This window comes from Pteropus medius, unplaced genomic scaffold, assembly GCF_902729225.1.
Source record: "Pteropus medius unplaced genomic scaffold, Ma_sr-lr_union100, whole genome shotgun sequence".
Lineage (NCBI taxonomy): Eukaryota > Metazoa > Chordata > Mammalia > Chiroptera > Pteropodidae > Pteropus > Pteropus medius.
The window spans coordinates 774380-796349 of NW_024347790.1; the positions used below are offsets into that span (position 1 = coordinate 774380).

At 44.3% G+C, this 21970-nt stretch overlaps 1 protein-coding gene across 2 annotated transcripts in view; it reads right to left on the reverse strand.

The window, feature by feature from the left end:
- Nucleotides 1-21049, reverse strand: part of CCDC3 (coiled-coil domain containing 3) — an 80165-nt gene extending 59116 nt beyond the window's left edge. The window contains exons 1-2 of one of the 2 annotated variants that reach the window (XM_039877397.1): nucleotides 20425-21049; nucleotides 17930-18104 (exon numbers count right to left, since the gene is read on the reverse strand). In XM_039877397.1, coding sequence (XP_039733331.1) covers nucleotides 17930-18104; nucleotides 20425-20798 — 549 coding nt within the window. In that variant the 5' untranslated portion in view covers nucleotides 20799-21049. Of the gene's footprint in view, nucleotides 1-17929; nucleotides 18105-20262; nucleotides 20400-20424 lie in introns of those variants that run through there. The other variant, XM_039877398.1, reaches the window with a different exon arrangement.
- Nucleotides 21050-21970: the final 921 nt, after the last annotated feature.

A 21970-nucleotide genomic window follows, 5' to 3' on the forward strand; every position in this document is an offset into this window, starting at 1 on the left:
TCATTATCCCAGTGTAATAGAAAAGCCAGAGGCTCAGAGAAGCTGAATGCCTTGCCTGCTTGTTACAGAAGGTGGTATAGAGGTGGTATCCACCACGAAGAGTCCTCAAGAGAGTAAGCAGAGCCTTTCACGTTTTCCCCTGGCATCTAGATGCCTGTCCATACCAGCGCTGATAAAGCTTCTCAAGGGAAGAGAGCAAGCCAACCATCCCGTAGAGTTAGCAGCTGGCTGCAGTGTTGACAGCGACAGCTTCGACTGCCAATCTCCTCAGATAGATCTCTCCAGTAAGGATAAAATTTCAGCCGCGAGAGAAACTGACTGGCAGCATGAATTGCCTCGAGGGAGAAGAAATGACCTTCGTTGGAGGGTTTCAATTAGTGTTTCTTATAACACAAAATCCGAGCCCTCACAGGACCTTTCCAATAAGGCGTTACAAGCAGTTTTTAAACACTAGGAAAGACTTATTGCTGACTCCTTCGACCATATTAATATTTCACCTTTTGAAAGACACAAAGAGTTCCTATTATTCGTGAAAATAATTGGATTTAAAAGATAGGATTCCTTTTCATTAGTAGCTTATGACCTAATTATAGACAGATAAATACTCAGAAAAGACACACTTGGAGTAAATGTGGGTTTAATCTTCCTTAGGACAACAGGACAGAGGAAGGGACTCAGCCTGGGCTTGCGTGTGGATGGTGTGTGGACGGTGTCCACTAGGAACCTTGAGTGACTCGTGTATCTTCCAGAACAGAGTGGTCTGTTCTACTCATATATATATATATTTTTTTTTTAATTAAAGGATCAAAAGCTTTAAAATGAAAATATTTATGAAAAGGTAATAAGGCCATTACTACCCTTTACCACTTCGACTTGAATTATCCTCTGAGATCAGCTTCCACTATCCAGCAGAGCCTTGGGTTACAGGACACAAGTCAGCAAATATTGGTGGGAAGAAGAAGTCTGTGAGACCTGGAAGATGGGACACTGAGAAGGGACAAAGAGGGAAGCCAGGGCATCAAGCAAGAGGCCAGTCTGGGGTCGGCCAGGAGAACCCAGAGCGGAAAACAGACGGAAAGACGAACGGATAAGCAGACAGCACAGAGAGACCAATCCTGGCTCAGGCACAACTACGAACATTTTAGAAAAAAATGAGAAAGCGACACTACTCTCTAGCCACAGGATAAGAAAATGGAAAAAGACCCTTTTCTCAGAGCAAAGAAACAGAAGCAATTTAGAAAGCACTAAGAGCTACCGTTTGGGACTGTGCCAGAATGTCCTTCCCTTCTTGTGTGCGTACGTGTGTGTGCTGGTTCACTTCCTTTGACTTTCGGTGTGACAGTTTTGCTTGACTGCAGAGCTATGACCAGGGTTTGCACTTCTGGAACCCTACGCTACTTTCTACTAATGTTTTTAATAGCTTTTTCATTGAAATTATGATAGTTGTATTTAATGGCAAAACACCATCTCTGGGCCACATGCTAATAGTTGTAGCTGTGGAGTGGGTCTTTGTTTTCCTAGGAAATTATTTGGTGATGTTACATTAAGGGGTTGAACTAGGGGACTTCTTAGCTCGCCTTTAGCCCTCACATTCTTCATCTTGTGTCTTTGCAAAGTAAATGGACGGGCCTTGGGTACACTCTGGGGACAATGATCCCTGGAACATGCTAGCAGCATCTGAGTTTGCCCAGGCCCCCAGGAGAAGCTCGGCTCTGCCAAGTGTCACAGCTGATTTAACTAAAAGATAGATGAGAACCAGCCAGGGGAACTGGAGCTGGACAGGTCCCTGAGGGTCCAGTAAGAGCCAGAGCAGCGCGGGGAGACAGCAGGAGACCCCTCTGGCCCAAGATGCACAGACAGCGCTCTCTGCAGCCACTGTGGTCAACAGCCAGAAACATCCCTGCCTGCCCGCAAAGCCACAGTGCTCGCTGAGAAAGCTGCTGGGCGAAGGGACGGGGTGGTGCAGAAATGAAGGGCCTGCGGGGAGGAGGAGGAGTCGGGGAAGAAGAAAGCATAAAGGCAAAGACACTTTCCCCCTTTTCAAGAGAAGTATGGCGAGCTAAGAAGTCCATAGGAAAAGCACAGATGGTGGCAGATTTTCTGCTTCCCAGACGGAAAGGAGATAAATGATCATCATTTCTTAACTTGATGGCCAGAGATCTTACAAACCTCTCATGACTCTCTGCAAAGCCCTCACAAAGGCAGCCAACACATTCAGCCTCCGCATCCACATGGGGACAGTGAAACATTGAGAAAGAATTTAATGAAGAAAGCAACCGCAGGAGATTCTGGGAACAAAACTCAGAACTTCTATTTTCTAACCTGCAAGACTCTCGAATGCTTTATTTTATTTCCTCTTAGTACTGGAGCATGTTTCCATAGCAACTCTCCAGGAGTCGGGTGCCTCATGAGGCCAGCTGGAGGCTGGCTGGAGGACTCGACTCTTTGGGGGACAGAGAAGACTCTTCACGGAGGACCAGACTTCATTTTGGTTCCCTCCCTTTCCATCTCGGTATATATGTACCAAAGTACTCTGGAAAAGGTTCAAGAATAAACATCATTATGCGAGGAAAGAAAGAAAATTAAGAAATGAGGCCACTCAGTGAATTCTCTCCAACAAACCAGGATGAGAACTTTCTTGTGCTGACTTCTGACTTTTCAGCATAAGTGCTGTAACTGATGGCATCTATGAGGCAGATCGTAGGACTCAATTACTAATTATTTACAAAGCTCCGAGTTTGGTTACTCGCAAGGTCCATACCACAATGACCTACGGTTATTTTGCTGATGGAGAAACCGAGTTGTGAGATCACGTGATTAGCAATGAGTTAAACATGAGAATGACCGAGCACGAATCAAAATCGACAGCTATGGTCAAATGCCACAGCACGGATGAACCTTGAGGACATTACGCTAACTGAAATAAAAGCATTTGCAGAAGGACAAATGCTGCATGATTCCACTTATCAGAGGTATCTGAAATAGTCAAACTCATAGAAGCAAAGAGTAGAATGGTGGTTGCCAGGAGCTGGGAGGTGGGGGCAACAGGAGCTGCTATGCGATGGGCCCGGAGTATGTCATGCGAAATGGAAAAGTTATGAGAGATGTGCCATATAACGTGTGCATGCAGTTAACACTGTACGGTACACCTAAAAAAATTTCAGAAGGTAGATTTCACGTTATACGTTTTTTACCACAATGGGAAAACATCTATAGCTTAACAGTTGCACCTCTAGTGCTGCTGTAAAGAGTTTGAAGACTTTTGACTTGTACTGTAAAGGGAAATGTCTACAGCCACAGCTCCAGTAAGAAGACATGACAAACACGGGCAAAAGACATGACTAGACATTTCGCCGAAGAAACCATACGGATGGCAACCATGCTCCAGAGAATGGGAAAAAATGACTGCAAGTCATATGTCTGATAAGGGTCTAGAACCCAAAATATCTAAGGAACTGTTACAACTCAATGATAAAAAGACAACCCAATGAAAAACTAGGCAAAAGACTTGAAGAGATAGTTCTCCAAAGAAAACATACAAATGACTAGTGAGCACATGAGAAGATGCTCAACATTATTAGTCATTAGGGAAATGCAAATCAAAACCACAATGAGAGACCGCTTCACTCCCACCAGGATGCCTAGAATCAATAAAACAGGAAATGACAAGTGTTGGCAAAGATGCGAAGAAACCAGAACCCTCGCACAGTGCAGGTGGCAGTGTGAAGTGATGCAGCTGCTCGCTCTGAACAGCAGTCTGGCAGTTCTGTGGCAGGCTACGCACGGCGTTACCACGTGACCCAGCAATTCCACTCCGAGGTCTACACCCAAGAGAAATGAAAACACACATCCACACAAAACTTACACATGGAATCTTCGCAGCAACATCATTCATTTCAAGCAAAAGTGAAAACAACCCAAATAGCCATCGACTAAGGAATCGACAAACAAAATGTGGAATATCCATAAATCGGAACATTATTCGGCCATACTGGAATGAAGTACCGATTCACACGGCGACAGGGATAAACCTTGAAAACAGCCAGACACAAAAGGCCACATGTTATAGGGCTAGGAAGAGGGTAGAACTGGGAGTGACTGGTAATGGGTGCTGGGTTTCTTTTCTGAGGGATGAAAATGCTTTGGAAATAGATACTGATGGTGGTCGATCAGTATGTAAATATACAACACGCCACGGAATTGTATAGTTTAAAAAAGTAAGTCTTATGGTATGTGAATTATCTCTCAGTGGAAAAAAAATTTAAACCGCAATGAGACAGCAGTACACACTTATCAGAATTGGCTAAAATAAAAAAAATAGTGATAATACCAAATGCCGGCAACAATGCAGAAAACTGGATTACTCATATGCGGTTGGAGAGAATGTAAATGATTCAGTCACTTTGGAAAATAGTTTGGAAGTTCCTTTTAAAATGAAAAATGGACTTACTATAAGACCCAGCAATGACACTTTTGGGCTTTTACACAGAGAAATGAAAGCTTACGTCCACATAAAACTTATGCATGAATATTCAGAGCAGCTTTATTCATAATAATAGCTAACAACTAGAAACTACCCAATGTCCTTCAGCGAGTGAACGGCTTAAGAAATGATAGTACTTCCATAACATAGACTATTACTCAGCAATAAAAAGAAATACAACTTGAGTTAACCTTAGGAAAATTATGTTGAGTAAAGAAGACCATCAGAAAAGGTTACATACTGTAAGGTTCTACTTACATAACACCTGAAACAACAAAATTCTAAAGAGAGAGAACAGATTAGTGGCTGCCGGGGTTTCGAAATGGACAAGGGAGATATGTGGCTATAAAGAAATAGCACGAGGGAGCCTGGGGTGATGGAACAGGCTTGCATCTTGATTGCAGTGGTAGTGACAGGAAGCTACAACATGTGACACACTTGCCTAGTTTTACACACAAAGAAGTACATGTACAACTGGTGACGTCTGAATCAGCTCTGCAGACTTCACCAACGCCACGTTACCTGGTCCTGCTACTGTACTAGTTATGCAGGTTGTTAACCCAGGGGAGAATGGGTGAAAGGTATCAAAGACTTCTCTCCATTTCTTTGTAGCTGCAAGGGAATCTATATTTATTCCAAAATAAGGTTTGGGGTTTTTTTATAATAACTATATAGTGGCAGCATTAGTCAACGCTGAAAAGTAATAACTGCGTTTCAATAAAATTCACATTCGATGGCAAAAGTAAAAAAGTGACAGCCGGCACAGTACAACCATAAACCATCACCTCTAGGTGTGAGAGGGAGTCCTCCTTTTACTGTGAATGCCCATACTCGAAAACGAGTCAGTGTGGACCCACTCACCTGTGTACCCTGATTTGCCCTCTACCCTCCTGCACACAGCTCTACTGTCCTTTGATGCGCCCTCATTCTTGTCTCTGCCTGAATGCATCTTCCCTCCCCTCCACCTATCCAAATCCTTCCCATCCCATAAGGCCTAGCAGTGGCGTCCATCTTCTCACATGGGTTAATTGTATCTCTCCGGCTAGATACTGGAGCTCAGAGACCAGGTCTTCCTCTATTAGTCTCCATAATACACGACCCAGTGCTGAGAATGCAGAATGCAAGGGGTGCTCCAAAACCCTGTGGATGGAATAAAAGCCCGCCTGCCTTGAGATCGTTTGTTCTTGCTCTCGAGAGCTCTGTGATCACCGAGAATGGCGACATGGGGAGGTGTGAGAGACGTGACATAATGTTTCACACGTAACCGGTACTTTGTACTGTTAAATACGTCATGTCAGTTGTTTTTTTATGACAGAGCTATGAATGAAGCATTGTAGCTATAATTAGACCCATTTTACAGGGAAGGAAACAGCTCAGAGTGTTTCAGTGATTTCCAATATCAAAGCCACAGTTGATACTGAGTCAGGGCTGGAACCCAAGACTCATTCTAAAGCCCATCGAGATGCACATTGCCAACTTAAAACTGTATTTTTAAGGTTAATTAGTTAATCAAGATTTGAATCTGTCCAAAAGGAAGTATAACATTTTACAGCACAAAATGTATTTTTTTTAGCTAACCTTGGGGATGGCAGAGGCCCTGTAGGGAGAAGACAAAGAATAAATATCTTTAAAAAGTGGAGATAGAGGAGTAGACTGATCACGGACAAAATGCAAGAACACAGGAAATGCTCCATTTCCAAAATGCATCCCGAATCCAGTCATTTCTCCCAAGCACCAATGCTGTCCCCTGGTCCAAGCATTCATCACTCAGATCAAAGGAGATTCAATGGCTTCCCAAAGCACAAAGTTCTAATCTCCTTACTCTTACTTAAAAATCTCTAAATGGCTCGTCTCCTGCTGACCTCTCCACACTCATCTTGCTCCATTCTTCACCCACTGACAATACTCCACACATCCTTTCCATCCCTCAGGCATCCAGGCAGCCTCTGTCTCGGCCAGTGGCACTGAATTGTTCTTCTACCTGGGAGGCTTTGCTGCCTGCTCTTTGTTTGGCTGGCCTTGTATCATTCAGGCTTCAGTGTGTTAGCCCCACAACCTAAAATAGTTACCTGTTCCTCTCTATCACGTCACCTTCTTTAACTCTTCGCCAAACACGCATCACTAGCTGACGTTTTTCTTACCGACTGATGCACTGATTGATGTAGTGACTGTCTCTCCCTCATCCCACGGCAGTTTGAGCTCCAGGAGGAAAGGGAGAGCATCTCTCTTTTATAGTCTCAGTGCCTGACACATAGCAAATATTCAATATACATGCATAGAATGAAGGTATGGGAGGGAGCGAGAGAGAGAGAAAGAAGAGGGGGCAGCGGGGAGGCGGGGAAGGGAAAGAGAAAAGGGAGGAAAGGGGGAGACGGGGAGAAACCATCATCCAACCTACTTCACAGTTCTGGCTCTATCTGGCCAAATGAATGGCCTAGTAGTGACACTCTGAGTAGGGTAATATAGCCTTCACCTGGGAGGTAAGTGAAGTAAGTGCATGATCCTGGATACTTCGAAAGCACTTTGAAAATGGTATATTACAGGTCATCTTACAAGATCCAGATCAAGCCCCCTCTTTTCTGAGATCATCCTGTAATATTCCGGGCCTCACTGATCCCTCCCTTCTGACTTCCTAAAGCTTTATTGCCCACACTACTCATATGATATTTAATAATCTCCTTATTTACATTGGTATGAATGCCTACTACATGAGGGAACCATGCTGGGTCCTGGGAAGACAACAATGAATAAGAAGTTTATATGGAATTTACACCCTGCCTGGGGGACACAGATATTAACCATTATTTGCACAAACTGTTCATTGTATTTGTGATGAGCACCACACACACACAGAAAAAGTGAGCTGACAGCATCATAGGAGTATAAAACTAGAGCAGCTGGATAAAGGAAGGAAAGCAGGAAGGAAGCGGGCTGGGGAAGTAACAGGTACTCTGTGAGCAGAAAGTCCCTCGGTATTGGAGGCTGGAGACCAGTGAGCAGGCACAATGGAAAACACAAACAGCCTGGGCCTGAAGTCAGGAGACCATGGCCTCGCTTCCAGCTCTGTCACTGTCTACCCACATTCCACCTGACTGGTGGGGCCTCAGTGGACTCAACTGTGATATTAAGAACGGAAACAATGTTTAGTGCCCATAGAACCCCCAGATATATAAAACAGAACCACTTAATTTTCCAGAGGTAAAACGATTTAATTTCAACGAACAAAATATTTATCGAGCTTGTATTAATCATGTGTGGAGCACGAAGATCCATCAAGGTAAATGGATTTCCTTAAGATCGTCTAGGTTAGAATCCAGATCTACTGAATCCCAGCCCTTGATTCTTTCCAAAGGTATCCGTGGCCCTCCGCAATCTCATCCAAGCCTAACTATGCATTTCCCACTATTCTCAGTGCTGAAAGCCCAACGGCTGAAATCCTTCCAAGCTCACTGTTGAGTCCAGGTTCTGAAATTCTGGGCCCCACTGTGAGGTCACACATGCCCTTTTCATGACTCGGACTGTGAAACAGCTCAAGTAACACCACCTCTCCTACCGCAACCCCACCATCAAGTTGGTCTATGGCGGAGGTTCTCACAGTCTGTATATTTCTAGGGGGATCCTGGACCCTTTCGGGGATTCACGAAATCAAAACTACTTTCAGAATAATACAAAGAACTCTTTTCCACTGTGCTGACATCTGCACTGTTGGTACAAAAGCAAAGGTGAGTTAAACTGCTAGTCCCTGAAGCAAATTGAGGCAGTGGCAACAAATTATACTAGCAGTCATATTCTTCAGTGCCTTGGGTGGGCAGAAAAGAAAAAAGCCTGTTAAATTTAAGAATGTCCTTGATGAAGCAGTAAAAAGCATTAATTAAAGCCTGACCCTTGGGTACACATTTCTAAGATTCTGAATAAAAGAAATCAGAAGCTCACATAAAGTACCTTGGCTGCTTATCAAAGTATAACAGTTGTCTCAAGGAGAAGCACTCCGTGATTGACTTCTGAGCTGAACTAGTGGCCTTCTTCATGAAACACTATGATTACTTAAAAGAATGAATGTTAGATAAACTATAGTTATTTAGATTTGAGTATCTGACATTTTCTTGAAAATGAACACAGTATGCCTGTCACTTCAAGGAAAACAACTAACGGTATCTGTTGGCAGTGATAAAATTCAAGCTTTCAGGCAAAAAACTAGAATTTTAGAAAACCGTCCACTATACGCTTGACATTTCCCAATGCTTAAAAACTTTGATGAGATGGATGGTATACTAATGAACAGGACTTTTCAGTATTGTATAAAAATCTCAACATATGCAGAATCTGGTATAACTCTGATTTTTCCAAATGGTCAGTTCATCATGTTGCAAAATCATGCATGGGGGGAAAAATCTATTCAAAGTGCAAGACAGACTAATGGATTTTCATGTAGGAATACAAAAAGCTCATTGATAAGGTTTCAGATTCTGCATTGCAACTAATTTTTAAGAAACTGTCATTTTGGGGGATTTTGATGGGGTATCAAAAAAGAATACAGAAAAAGGGTTGCTCAGCAGGTGCTCAAATACCTATTAAACTGAAGTCATACTCCTTCACCCCTAAGGGGTCTCTTTGTTCTTGAACAAATAACCTGGTGAACTAGACCAGCTTAGCACACTTTTAGTGATATTTTAAATCAAATACTTCTAGGGCTTTATGGAAAATTTGGATGGACTAAGTTCTGATTTTCTTGTTCCATTTGGGGCTTAAACCTCACTCTAAAACTACAGATTATCTTCCTCATTCTTATTTGCTTTTGATAATCAGAAATTAAATACTGTTCTTTCCTTCCCTGCAGTATGTTCTACGCAAACTTGACCAAATGTTCTTAAAAGGGCCTGGTCAAAAAGAAATGTCAACTGCCAGTCAAGAAGAAGTAAGCTGAGCACAGTCTATGACTCCTACTGATTACAATGTAAATCTCTGCACATAATACAATAAGCAACTACCTGGGGACTCTGAAAACTAGGCCTGAACCAAAGAAGGCTGAATTATGGAGCTATGCAGAGAAAACTGTAGGAGAAATCTCCTATTTCTATCCAGACCCAGCAAGGGGGCCCTAGTGTACTGGAGAATATAAGGGAAGCCCCTGGTTTTCTTCTCAATTTCATCTTTTCTCACCCAGCCTTGCCCTAAGGCCAACCCTAAGCTCAGACTCACACTGCCACGGTGGCACAGGCATGAAGAGACAGACAACTTGCACAGTCCTATCTGTTAAAGAAACTTGATTGTTTGCAGATGACATGATCCTATATATATAAAACCCTAAAGACTCCACATAAAAATTGTTAGAACTAATAAACAAATCCAGTAAAGTTGCAAGGTACAAAATCAACATACAAAAATCAGTTACATTTCTTTACACTATAGTATTGGAAGTCCAAACCAGAAGAACTGGGCAAGAAAAATAAACAAAAGGCATCCAAATCAGAAAGGAAGAAGTAAATCTGTCTCTATTTGACATGATATATCTAGAAAACCCTAAAGATTACACACGCACGCACACATACATAACCTGTTAGAACTAAAAATTGAATTTGGTAAAATTACAGGATACAAAATCAATATACAAAAATCAGCTGCATATTTATACACTAATAATGATCTATCAAGAAGAGAAAATAAGAAACAATCCTATTTACAATTCCAACAAAAGAATAAAATACCCAGGAATAAATTTGACCAACGAGGTTAAAGATATGTACACTGAAAACTATAACAATTGATGAAAGAATTTTAAGAAGACAAAAATAAATGAAAAAATATTCCATGCTCAGGGATTAGAATATTGTTAAAATGCCCATAGTACCCAATGCAATGCAGAGATTCAATGCAATTCCTATCAAAATTCCAATGGCATTTTTCACAAAAATAGAACAATCCTAAAATTTGTATGAAACCACAAAAGACCCCAAATAACCAAAGCGATTTTGAGAAAGAACAAAGCTGGAGGCACCACTCTTCCCGATTTCAAACTATATTAGAAAACTACAGTTTTCAAAACAGTAGGATATTGGCATAAAAAAAGACACACAGACCAGTGGAATAGAAAAGAGGGCCCAGAATTAAACCCATGAATATATGGCCAGTTAATTTACAATGAAGCAGACAAGAATATACATACAATGAGGAAAAAAACAGTCTCTTCAATAAATCGTGCTGGGAAAACTGAACAGTCACATGCGAAAGAATGAAACTGGACCACTAACTTACACCATACACAAAAAATTAACTCAAAGATTTGAACATAAGACATGAAAACATAAAATTCCTAGAAGAAATCATGGAGAGTAAGCTCCTTCACATCAGTCTTGGCAATTATTTTTTGGGAATTTGACACCAAGTGCAAAGGCAATAAAAGCAAAAATAAACGAGTGGGTCTACATCAAAGCAATACACTCTGTGCAGCAAAGGAAACCATCAACCAAATGAAAAGGCAACCTACAGAATAAGAAAAAATATTGGCAAAACATGTATCTAGTAATGGGTTAATATCCAAAATATATAAAGAACACATACAACTCAATAGCCCCCCCCCAAAAAAAAACCACACAAAACAACAAAAAAAAGCAAAAAACAAAAAACAAAAAAAAAACCAATAACCCAGTTTAAAAATGGGCAGAAAATCTGAATAGACATTTTTCAAAGAAGACATACAGAGAGTCGTCTAATCATCAGGAAAGTGCAAACCAAAATCACAATGAGCTATCGCCTCACACCTGTTCGGATGGCTATTATGCAAAACATAAAAGGCAAGGATGAGAAGGAGAGGGGACCCTCGTGCCCACTGCTGGTGGGAACGTAAACTGGTGCAGCCACTATGGAAAATGGTATGGAGGCTCCTCAAAAAAAATTAGAAAAGGAACCACCATTCATAATGCTCAGCAATCCCTCTTCTGGCTGTGTATCTAAAGGAAATGCAATCAGTGCCTCGAAGAGCTATCTGCCCTGTGTTCACTGCAGCGTTATACACAATAGCCAAAGCATGAAAACAACCTAAGTTCCCATTGACAGGTGAATGAACAAAGAAACTGGTATACAGACACCATGGATATCATTCAGCCTTTTAAAAGGAGATCCTGTCATTCGGGACAACATGGATGGGCCTAGAGGGCATTATGCTAAGTGAAACGAGTCAGAGAAAGACAAATACCGTATGATCTCATTTATATGCGGAATCTTTTTAAACAATGAGATACCACATACCCATCAGTATGTCCACTTCTTTTTAATCTAATACCAAATACTATGACGATGTAGAACTGGAGTTCTGATCCACTGCTAATACGAATGCAAAATAGTAGAGCCCATCTCAAAAACAGTTTTGCAGTTTCTTATAAAATTAAACAGACACTTTATGATTCGGCAAACCTATCCTAGGTTTTTACCCAAGAGAAACCAAAATTGATGTTCATGCAAAATATACATTTATGTTTATAGAAGCTTCAGTAGCTTAAAACTAGAAACAACCTAAATATCTCTCAGTTGGTGAATAGATAAATGAAACTATGGTACATCCCCATAATGCAATACTTGTCAGCAATTAAAAAGGAGTGAACTACCTACACACGACACCGACAAATCACAAGTACATTCCACTAAGTGAAAAAAAGCCAAACTAAAAAACGCAACATGCTGTATGATTCCATTATATGACATTCTGGAAAATGCAAAATGTGGAGAACAAATCAGTGGTCCCTGGGAGCTGAGGTCGGCGAAGGGTCTGACTATAAAGGGGTTGCACACAGAGGGGTTCTCTACACTGATGGAACTTTTCTGTGTTGTGGTCATAGTGTGATTGTACGACCACATACATTTGTCAAAACACATAACGGTACATGAAAGTGAATTTTACTGCGTGTGGAGTTTAAATATTAATTTAGAAAATGAGAGGGAGGGAGCGGGAGGGAGATAGTGGGGAGGGAGGGACAAGGAGGAGGGGAGGAAGAAGGGACAGAGGAGACCTCCGCTTAGGCCTCAGAGTTCTCGAGATGAGAGACATTATTCGTTTAAGGAATGTGTAAGACACCATAGAAAACACACCAGAAGCACAACAGTAACCAAAACAGAGCAGCCAGTGTGTGAAGAATGGGAAATCCAGGACCAAGACAGTTTGAACAGGATGGCTGCCATCTTTAAATGCAACAAAACCCCTCCCTCACAGGTTCCGCCCCCTTCACCTGCAGCGTTATGTGTGTGAAACATTCACAGCCAAACTCTGTGTAAGAGTTGTCCGCCCTCGTCATCTCCATTCCCTCGTGTCCACCCGCACTCCGATGACCCTGGCGGTCTAGATTCTCCTCCTTCACTATGGAAACTATCCTCGTCTAGGCCACCAAAGTCAGGTGGTTTTTGGTCCTCATCTCGCCTGACTTCTCGACAGCTTTGGGCTCTGTCGATCGCGCATCCATCCTTCTGGAAACATGCTGGGCCGGGGACTCCCCTAGTTCTCTTCTACCTCGGGATGCTCCTTCGTGACCAACATGCACATTCGACGAGGCTCAGTCTCACCCTTCGGCCTCCGCCCCTCCTCCTCCACACCCTGTCCCTTAACAATGCCATTCCGACCCAGTTTTAACTGAGATCTAATTATTGTTCAGTCCCGAAAGGATATCTTGCACTCGGGGCTCTTCTCAAAGCTCCAAATCTACAGATCCGACCACACTTGAGGTCTCACTTGCATGGCTCAAAGACTCCTCAACTCAGTATGTCCAATACGAGACTCAGGAATTCCTCTACCAGGCCTGTCCAGTTCCCACTGCTCAGTGCTGCTCCCGGCACGCAGTTTACGTGCCAGAAACACAGCAGTTGTCTTTGACACTCCCCCCGCCCCAACCTCCTTGACCACCTGAATCCAAACCATCATTAACACCTGATGATTTTATTTCCTAATTACCTCTTAAATGTGCTCACTCCATCCCCACTGCCTCTACCCTAGTCCAGCATCCACGTGGTAGCTTTAGAACCACCAATGCCCGTTCTTACCACATCACTTGGATTTTCTCCAAGCCAGTAGGATTTTTTTCAAAATGTAAATTTCATCCTATCACGCCTCGCTTCTAAAACATAAAAGGTTTCCCATCACTGCTAGGACGAAGCCCAAGTCCGCAGCAGGAATCAGCAGTCCCTCCACAGTCTGGTGCTGCCTAACGCTCTTGCCTCATCCTCCTTGCTCACTCCCTTTGCTCCAGGCACAGGGGCTCGCTTTCATTTCCTCAGCAGCACCGTGTACCCTGCTACCACGGGGCCCCTGAGCAGACGGTCCTCCTCCGGATTGTTCTCATCTCTCCCTGATGTCTCCTCATCCAACAGATCTTAGCTCCAGTATCAGTGTGACGGAGAAGCCTTTCTTTACCCCTAAGCTGACTTAAAGCTCCCTGATTATTTCCTTTCTTTCCTTTGGAGCATTTATTTCTATTTGGAATTATAAAGTTATTAGTGTGTTCTTTTGATTGTCAATCAGCAACCCTAGGGCCATAAGCTTCGTGAGATCAGGGTCTCTGCATTTTGCTCAACGTTGAAACTCTACTGTCTAACAGAGTAGCTGCCTCACAGTAGGCACTCGATAAATGTGCTAAAGATTAAACTCAACCATCCCACGCAATGAGGTATGTGTGATGTCATACATGTCCACACTCTATAATAACAGTGTACTGAAAACAGCCGAACTGCCTATCAGCAGGGGACTCAATTCAATATACTGTGACACAGCCAGACAATGGAATACTATGCAGCTATTTAAGGATACTTTGTAAGCATTCACATGGAAAGATCTTCACGATATGCTTGTGACTAAAGCAAGGTAAAGCAAAGTATGCACAGTGTGCTGCCACTTGTCAAAGATGGTGAATAACAGATGTTTTGCATTATTTGTTGGATAAAAATACCCACTGAATGTTATAAGAAACAACAGCAGCTACTTGTTTGGAGGGGAGGTGAGAACTGGATGGACGGGTATCAGAGATGGGAGAGAAACCGCCATTTTATAATTCTAGGTTTGGGAATCTACGTGAATATGTTTATAATTTAGTACACAAAAATTTTAAGTGGTCCTTGCATGAAATCCCATCGAATGAATGAAAGCACACACGATGGCTTGACCGTCATCCGTTCCCACCTCCAACGCATGTCCCCATCAGCACTGCCCCACCATGCTGCCACTTCCCTTGGGAAGTAGCATGAAGCTTTTTAAATTTTAAAAATGTGTCATTTTTAAAGTCACACTTTAAAATGATCAATTTAGCGTAATATACATTGTATCACCCTTTACGGTTTATGAAGTACTTACTTCCACATATGCTCTGATTAGGTCTTTACATCAACCTTAGATAGTTTATATATTTTAGCCCCATTTTATAGATGAGAAAACTGATGTGAAAAATTAAGGGGCCTTCCCAAGGTCACTTCTGGGAATGGCAGAGCCAAGCTAGACCTTAGGCTTCCAAGTTTACATTCCTTCTCACACAGCTTGGAGACTAACACCCCCACCATCCTTCCCAACTCCAAAACGGGGAAAAAAGAGATGGCAGAAGGACTTTCACAAATTTTATTTCAATCCCATGACATTCTGTGACAGACTGATACAAGTATGGGTTGTCTGGGTCTTGGTCCTAGGGGACAGTACTTGCTAAGAAGAGAAAATATCCAACTTCTGTTTCAATGGTTAGAAAAGGAAGAAAAATGTCCTTGGCTGGTGTGGAGAGAATCCTGCCAGTAAATCTGTTCCAATGTGCCAAGGACGTCCCCCAAGGTCCCATTAACACTATGACACTGACCCACAGCGGCAATGAACACTTAGTAACACTGCTGACTTCCTGGCAACCTCTGAAAGCAAGGTTGTGTTTCTACTTACTAAGGAAGGCATGGGTGGGCGTCTGAAGATGCAGCTAGAGATGGGGAGGATCTTTGCTGCTGAGGGCCGAGCTGAGCGCTACCCTAGGTGAGATTTTCCTCCTCTTCCATTTCTTAACCTCTAAATGACGCTAAAGTTGCAGATTCATGTGATCAAGATGGAGAAGGTGAGAACGAGCAGTGAAGAGGGTGAGATATGCCTTTCATAACCACTAATGCAGCCACAGCCGAGACTCGCTGCTCAAGCCGAGCAGGAGCCCACAGCAACAGCATAAACAATGGGAAGAAACAGCTCATGAAACGAAAAAGGTGTATGATGTACAATGTCCAAGGCCATTGGTAGTTGTCTCAGATCACAAGAGGGATTCACGTGTCCCCGTTCCTATTCTAGAATAAAAAGCTGACCTGAACAGCTCTCCCGAACCCTCCCAAGACTGAGGACCACCACAGGAAAGATAAAGATCGCTTCTGACATCGCGTGGTATGTCTATCCTGAGCAGGACAGTGTGATGCTCACCTTCACTCATAAAAAGCAGAGAACAACCACCTTAATCACTCCAGAGCACAGATGAATTTCTAAGGAGCATCAGAAAATAGAAATTATCAAACTGACCCCCAAAAAAGGAAATTTAATTTTAGTTTAAAATTTTAAATTCTAAATTAGCTAGCTAGCTAATTTAACTTAGCTCTAACGTGCTACCTTTCAAAGTAGGCAGAAGATAAAAACAGAAGGGGTTAGACAGGTATTGAAAAGTGCGTCAGATCTAACTTCTAAATCTGGCTACACAGGAGCTCGGCAAAATGGAACAATTATTTTCCTCCCCCAAAGCGTCTGACTCTTCCTCAGAGGCATGTAGCACATCCTCCCTCTGTTAAGCGGCCAGGGTGATTAGAGGGAAAAGGAAAACAGAATTCTCCCCAAAATCAACATCTGACCACCAGAAATGGGACTGCCTTCACGTTGAAACAATTCTCCATAGGCCTATTGTTGTTGCTTTTTTTCTTTCCCCTCTCCAAATGATGGGAAATCTAACTCTGGGGAAATGTTAATAGCTTCATAATGTGACCATAGTGCTAATACGTTATGGAGCCAAAGAGTTTGGGGGCCGAGCTATTAAGATATTTTTGGAATAATATCCTACCTCTTGATATAAATCTATTGTTACCTAGGAGTATAAGCAAAGCTCCCACGGACCGGAGAACCGAAGGGCTGAGGCTAAAAGGGCTTCATTTGGAGCATGCTAAGGCATGGCTGGGGCTGAGGACATTCGGGCTTACACCTGGCAGGTCCAGTTCAATATGGAGTGGGTGCCAGTACAGATTAAGAGGGGGGAAAAAAACAGGTGCTTGGGGCCATTTTGGGAATGAAATACAGGACAAATGTTCTGAACACCCTCGCGCACCATGGAGGAGGGGTTAGAGGGGTCTGGCTTGCTGCCGATGGGGTAGGCCAAGGCAGGAACCTCTTAATAATGTCAAGGAGATAAGAGTAAGCCAGCTTCCTTAGTTGGACATAGCTGCCCATTATGCAAACGGTTTCTGCACAGAAGCATGAAGAAAGCCTCCAGGTGCCAGGGAGCCCTGGGCAGAAGGTAGGGAAGTGTGGAAGAACAAGGCAGCCACCCTAGGCCGATGCACCAGACAAGAGAAAAGCAGTTCACCTGACCCCATCACACGGGGGTGGAAGGAAGGAAGCGGCCGAATGTGGCCAATGTTCCGTTGACCCACCTCTGACACGGCAGGACTCTCTCCGGCGGTCAGTCACACTGCCCTAAAAATGTCTCAATGGGGGCCTGGGACTGATGGACCACCGCCTCAGCTGGCCTGGTCCCACAATCATCCCATGTCCATGGTGGCAATGCCACTCCCAGGGGAAAGTGACATTCCTCAAAACATCCCCACAACTCTGGCATCTGCCCCAGACTGGAAGGTTCCTGTTATAGTTCCATCCCCCAAATAATCCCCACCCTCACATTCCACAACCGGCTTGACCACTCTGTACCTCCACATCGTAACAACTATAGTTAAGATTCATAGAAGTGTTAACTATGACAATTGTTTCATTTCATTTCCTTGAGAACATGAAATGTTTTCTTTCCTCTTACAAAACTTCTTAGAGCCCTACACGATCAACAACAACCATAATAATGATATAATAATAATGGCTCACGTGTAGCGTGCTTACTCTGTCCAGCACCATGCCAAGGGATGGACATATTTGCATATTTTACCCAGTGAAATCATACTGCATCAGCCCTATGATGTAGAAGCTACCACCGTCTCCATTTTACAGAAGGGGAAACCGAGGCACAGTGTGCCAACCTTCATCCCATCTTGTCCCCTCACTCTGTGAGGCCCACCAGGCCAAAGAATAAAGCCCATGAATCCAAAGTCCATGAGCAGTGCTCTTTAGCAGCTGTCAGGGAGGGAGAGAGGAGGAAGATACTCTGGTCTGGGCTTTTGAAGGAGCATTCTTGACTCCTATGGTTGCAAAATTCGTGCAAGATGTAGCTATTCTATCGTTTTGCTGCTGCACAGTGTACAGCCAATTCTTACCCTGTTGTCTTCCTGGATCTCCCAGTCACTGGAGAAAGTGGCCAGCTGCTGCCCTTGTGAACAGTTCGAAAACTGGAAAAGGCTGGAAAACATCCTTCTGTTCTCTTGAGTGTCTGGAAAGATGGCGTCTTGGAAGTTGACTCCATGAGGCAAGAGGTTATAATTTTCGTCCATCCTAATGGGAAAGAGAAAAAAAAGCAGGTGTAGACTCGACACCCATGAGGTGGATCAGCTTTACTCAAGAGTCAGGGAAGATCTAGACATTCTTGCCAAGTACAAAAAATGTCTCTCATGGCTCATTCCTGTTTGTAACTGTTTCTCTATCCTTAAGGTTTTCAAAACGGTGACTTTGGGTGAACCGGGGGAAAGTGTGTGCTTGCCTGTTTGTCTATTTGTATATCACCCAAGAGGGCTTTCTTCTCATGGAGAGTGTTCCTTGTTTCTTAATGAAAGGAAAGCCAGTTGTAATGACCCGGGTTCAAATTCTGCCCTTGCTACTTATCTTCTGTCTGGCATGGAACAATATTTTTAGTTCTCTAAGTTTCAGTATTGCAATTGGTAAGAAGATAATAATAGCATCTTACTTTTTCGTGGCACTGTAAGAATTGCATTAGAAAATGCATATAAACAAAGTATTTGGTAAAGTGAGAGCAGCATAAGTATTAGTTAATACTTTTATACATCCTAGAGTAAATCGTCTGTTGGAAACCAAAAATTAAGAAAAGGAACAGAAGAGATGGAAGTTACCCTCCAGCTCACCAGTGAGTCCCCACTGCCACTTTCCCCTGTGACCCTGACCAGAATCTGTCTCCGTGGGTCCCAGAAGGACAGAGGAGAAATGATTTGTATGCAGCTGTTAACACACTTAAGGACAACACAGCACTGTGAAATGGAAATCTGTTGAACTACTGTCTGACTCTGTATTTCTTCCCTAACTTCTGTAAATGTCACAGCAAAAGATGAAAGAGTTGGCTGACCGCCACAGAGCCAGTGGACAAACTGTATTTCATAATAAAGTCAGGGGGAAAAAAAACAATGTCAGAGTACTCAAGTACTCTGGTTCTTTATTCTTTTGAAAATAAAGTTTCACTGTTGAATAGTCTTATAGTTGGGTTCTCTGTTTACTCTAAAATAAAAATAAAAAAAATCTGAATTAAGCTTCTCTGTACAAGAAAGGTACAGTCTTGGTCCTTGCCGACTTTATTTAGAAACTATACTTCTCCAGCAATGAAACAAATTCAACTGAACCTAGCTAAATCACTCGGGCCAACACAACACACCATCTATTCTAAACTTAGATATTCTGGCTTTGATATGGAAAACATGTGTTGCCATGGGCTTATGGACGCCCTCTGCAGAATTGTTTTCTTTCTCGGAGAAATGTGAAATCTCAAGAGCTCAAAGCCAATCTGTAGAGCCAGGTCACAGTCATTCAAGTATCCTTATTGCTACTTCACCCACTGAGCACACCTGAACTATTACCAATCACACTTGAATTAATTCACTGTCTGGATATAGATGTTAGATTCCCTTTTGATGTTTCTGTCAGTTACTCTATATCACTCTCCTATTTCAACTGGAGACAACCAATGCATTTAGGGTTCCACCTGCTGTCTGTCTTAAACTTTAGTGGAACTGATTGACTGAATTCTTATGCACATGCATTCCATCTGGACCACAGGCCAACTTTTCGTGGACGGGCATAAGATTTCAGGGGTCTCCAATCAGAGAGGGCCTCCTGCCTGATTCACCTCTACCCTCTTCGAAGAACTGTGACCCAAAGTCTTATGCCCAGAAGCCCCCAACCCCACCCCGAACCTTGGCTATTTTGAATAGCCTGGCATTGAGGTCTGTCGGCAGCTGATATGAGACTGATATCAGCTGATATGAGTGAAACCGAAGGACAGCTGAGCTGCATTCCACACCATTCACGTCCTGGCATTTAAGCAGGTGGGGAGACGAGAACGTGCGTGCCTATTCGTGCATCTAAAACCTGCACCAGGTGTTTGCATAAATGACTGTGTTTCAGTCTCAACCAACCTTGCTCCTCATATCACTAAGGTGAGGATATTGAGGTTCCCGAGAGCGTCAGTAACTTGCTCAAAATCAGTTAGGAAGGAACAGAACCAGAATTCCAACAGTGTGATGTCAAAGGTTTTTTTTTTTTCCTTTTCTCAACACACCCAAGCTACTCAATGAATCCAGTTAAAAAAAAAAAAAAGTTGAGTCACATGGAGTGTTGTCAGTCTCCTTGAGCGTCTGCCCGAAACACCTCCTGACCAGCAGAGATCACCCCTGCCTTTTAACCGCCCTTAGCCAGCGGTACCCCGAACCTGCATAGAGACGTCGGACGGAGCAGAGTAAAGAAGAGGGCACTTTCTCAAACTGCACAGACAACTGCGGGGGAGTCCGGACCTGGCTGCAGATTACAGGGACCTCGGGAGGCCACGCAGATAGGCAGAGGAGGCGGTGTCGGCGCGAGGTGCCGGGCTCACCTGAGGAAGAAGAAATAGGAGTAGTCCTGGACCACGGTGTGGGAGTGACACGAGAAGTAGCCCAGGCCGGTGAGGTTGAGCCTGGAGCCGGCGGGGACCTCGAGCATGCTGCCCCACGCCTGGTCGCACAGCATCTCGATCTCGGCCGAGTAGAGGAGCCCCGCCTCGCCGGCCTCGTACTGCCAGGGCAGGTAGTTGTAGAGGCCGTGCACCTCCTGGTGCAGCGCCAGCACCTTGGCGTACACGATGATCTCGGCCAGCTCGGCGCGGCAGCCCTCGCTCAGGGGTCTCCACTCCGACGGCAGCTGGCAGCCGCGGGCGGGGGCGAGGCGCCCGGCCAGGCAGAGCGCGGCGAGCAGCAGCGGGCGCAGCATGCCGGCGGCGGGGGCGGGCGGCGGGGCGGCCCCGGTCCGCGCTGCGCCCGGGGCGCACTAGCCTGGGCGCATGGCCGGGCCTCCCGCGGTCAGTCGGGAGGAGCGGGGTCGCGCGACTGCGGGGCGCACGAGGCGTCCGGGAGCCCTGAGCGCCCGGCAGGGGAAGGGCAGTCCTGAGCGCTGGGCACCGCACGACGCTCCGGGAAGCTCCGCTTAGCGCGCCGCGCTCCCCGCCGCCAGGCTCACCGTGCCCGGCCCCGGCGCGGGACGCTTTAAAAGGCTTGTGGGGGCGGGCGGGCCGCCGCCTCCTGCCCTGCCCCCCGCGACGGGGGCGTGGGCGGCGGCGGGAGAGGGCGGGGAGGCGGCCGGGCGGGGGTGGGACGGGGCCAGGGGCGCGCGCGACGCTCCGGAGCGGTGCCTCCCCGCCCCGACTTGGCCCGACGCGCCCCGAGAAACTCACTGCTGGGAGCGGCCGCCCAGCCCTCCTCCTGCGCCCCACTGATGAAGTGGGGCAAAGCTTTCCTGGATAAAGCGTGTTCCAAACGCGTGGCATCCTTGCAAATAATTGCTGTTAGTTTGCATGATTGCGTACGTTTTTACGTTTTCTTTGTAGTTCATCTAGAGTCCAAGTACATAGAAATCAAATCTGACTTCACCTTCGCAGATGTTGACTAGGAAAGTCAGTGCGGGCTAATAAACTTCGGGTCTCTCTCCCTGCCTCTCCCGTCCACCCTCTCCCCCTCCCGCTCACTGTCTCTCATTATTTAGCCATGATCTTAGGGAACCTTTAATAAAAGATTGGAAAATCCGTTTTGCTCTGATTTTTCTAAAGCTCCATGGTTTACATAACACCCACTTTCAGATTTTAAACTCCCTGCACCTGAGAAATAAATTCTGCGGTCAATTCCAAACAGCTCTTTCACAAGTCAGTGAATCTGGGGGGACTCAGACTCGGCAGTTCAAGCTTTTATCTCTAAACTGAGCAGTTCCTTTTGTCTCTAAATTGCCTTAATTGTTCCTAATGTACTAAGAAGAAAAAAAGAGACGTGTTTGTTATTTATAAATATAACATATATGGTATATTATACATATATGTATATGTAGTATACCTATCAGTGTATCTATGTCATACATTTTATATATGTTTACAATAAATCTTGAAGCAAAATTCC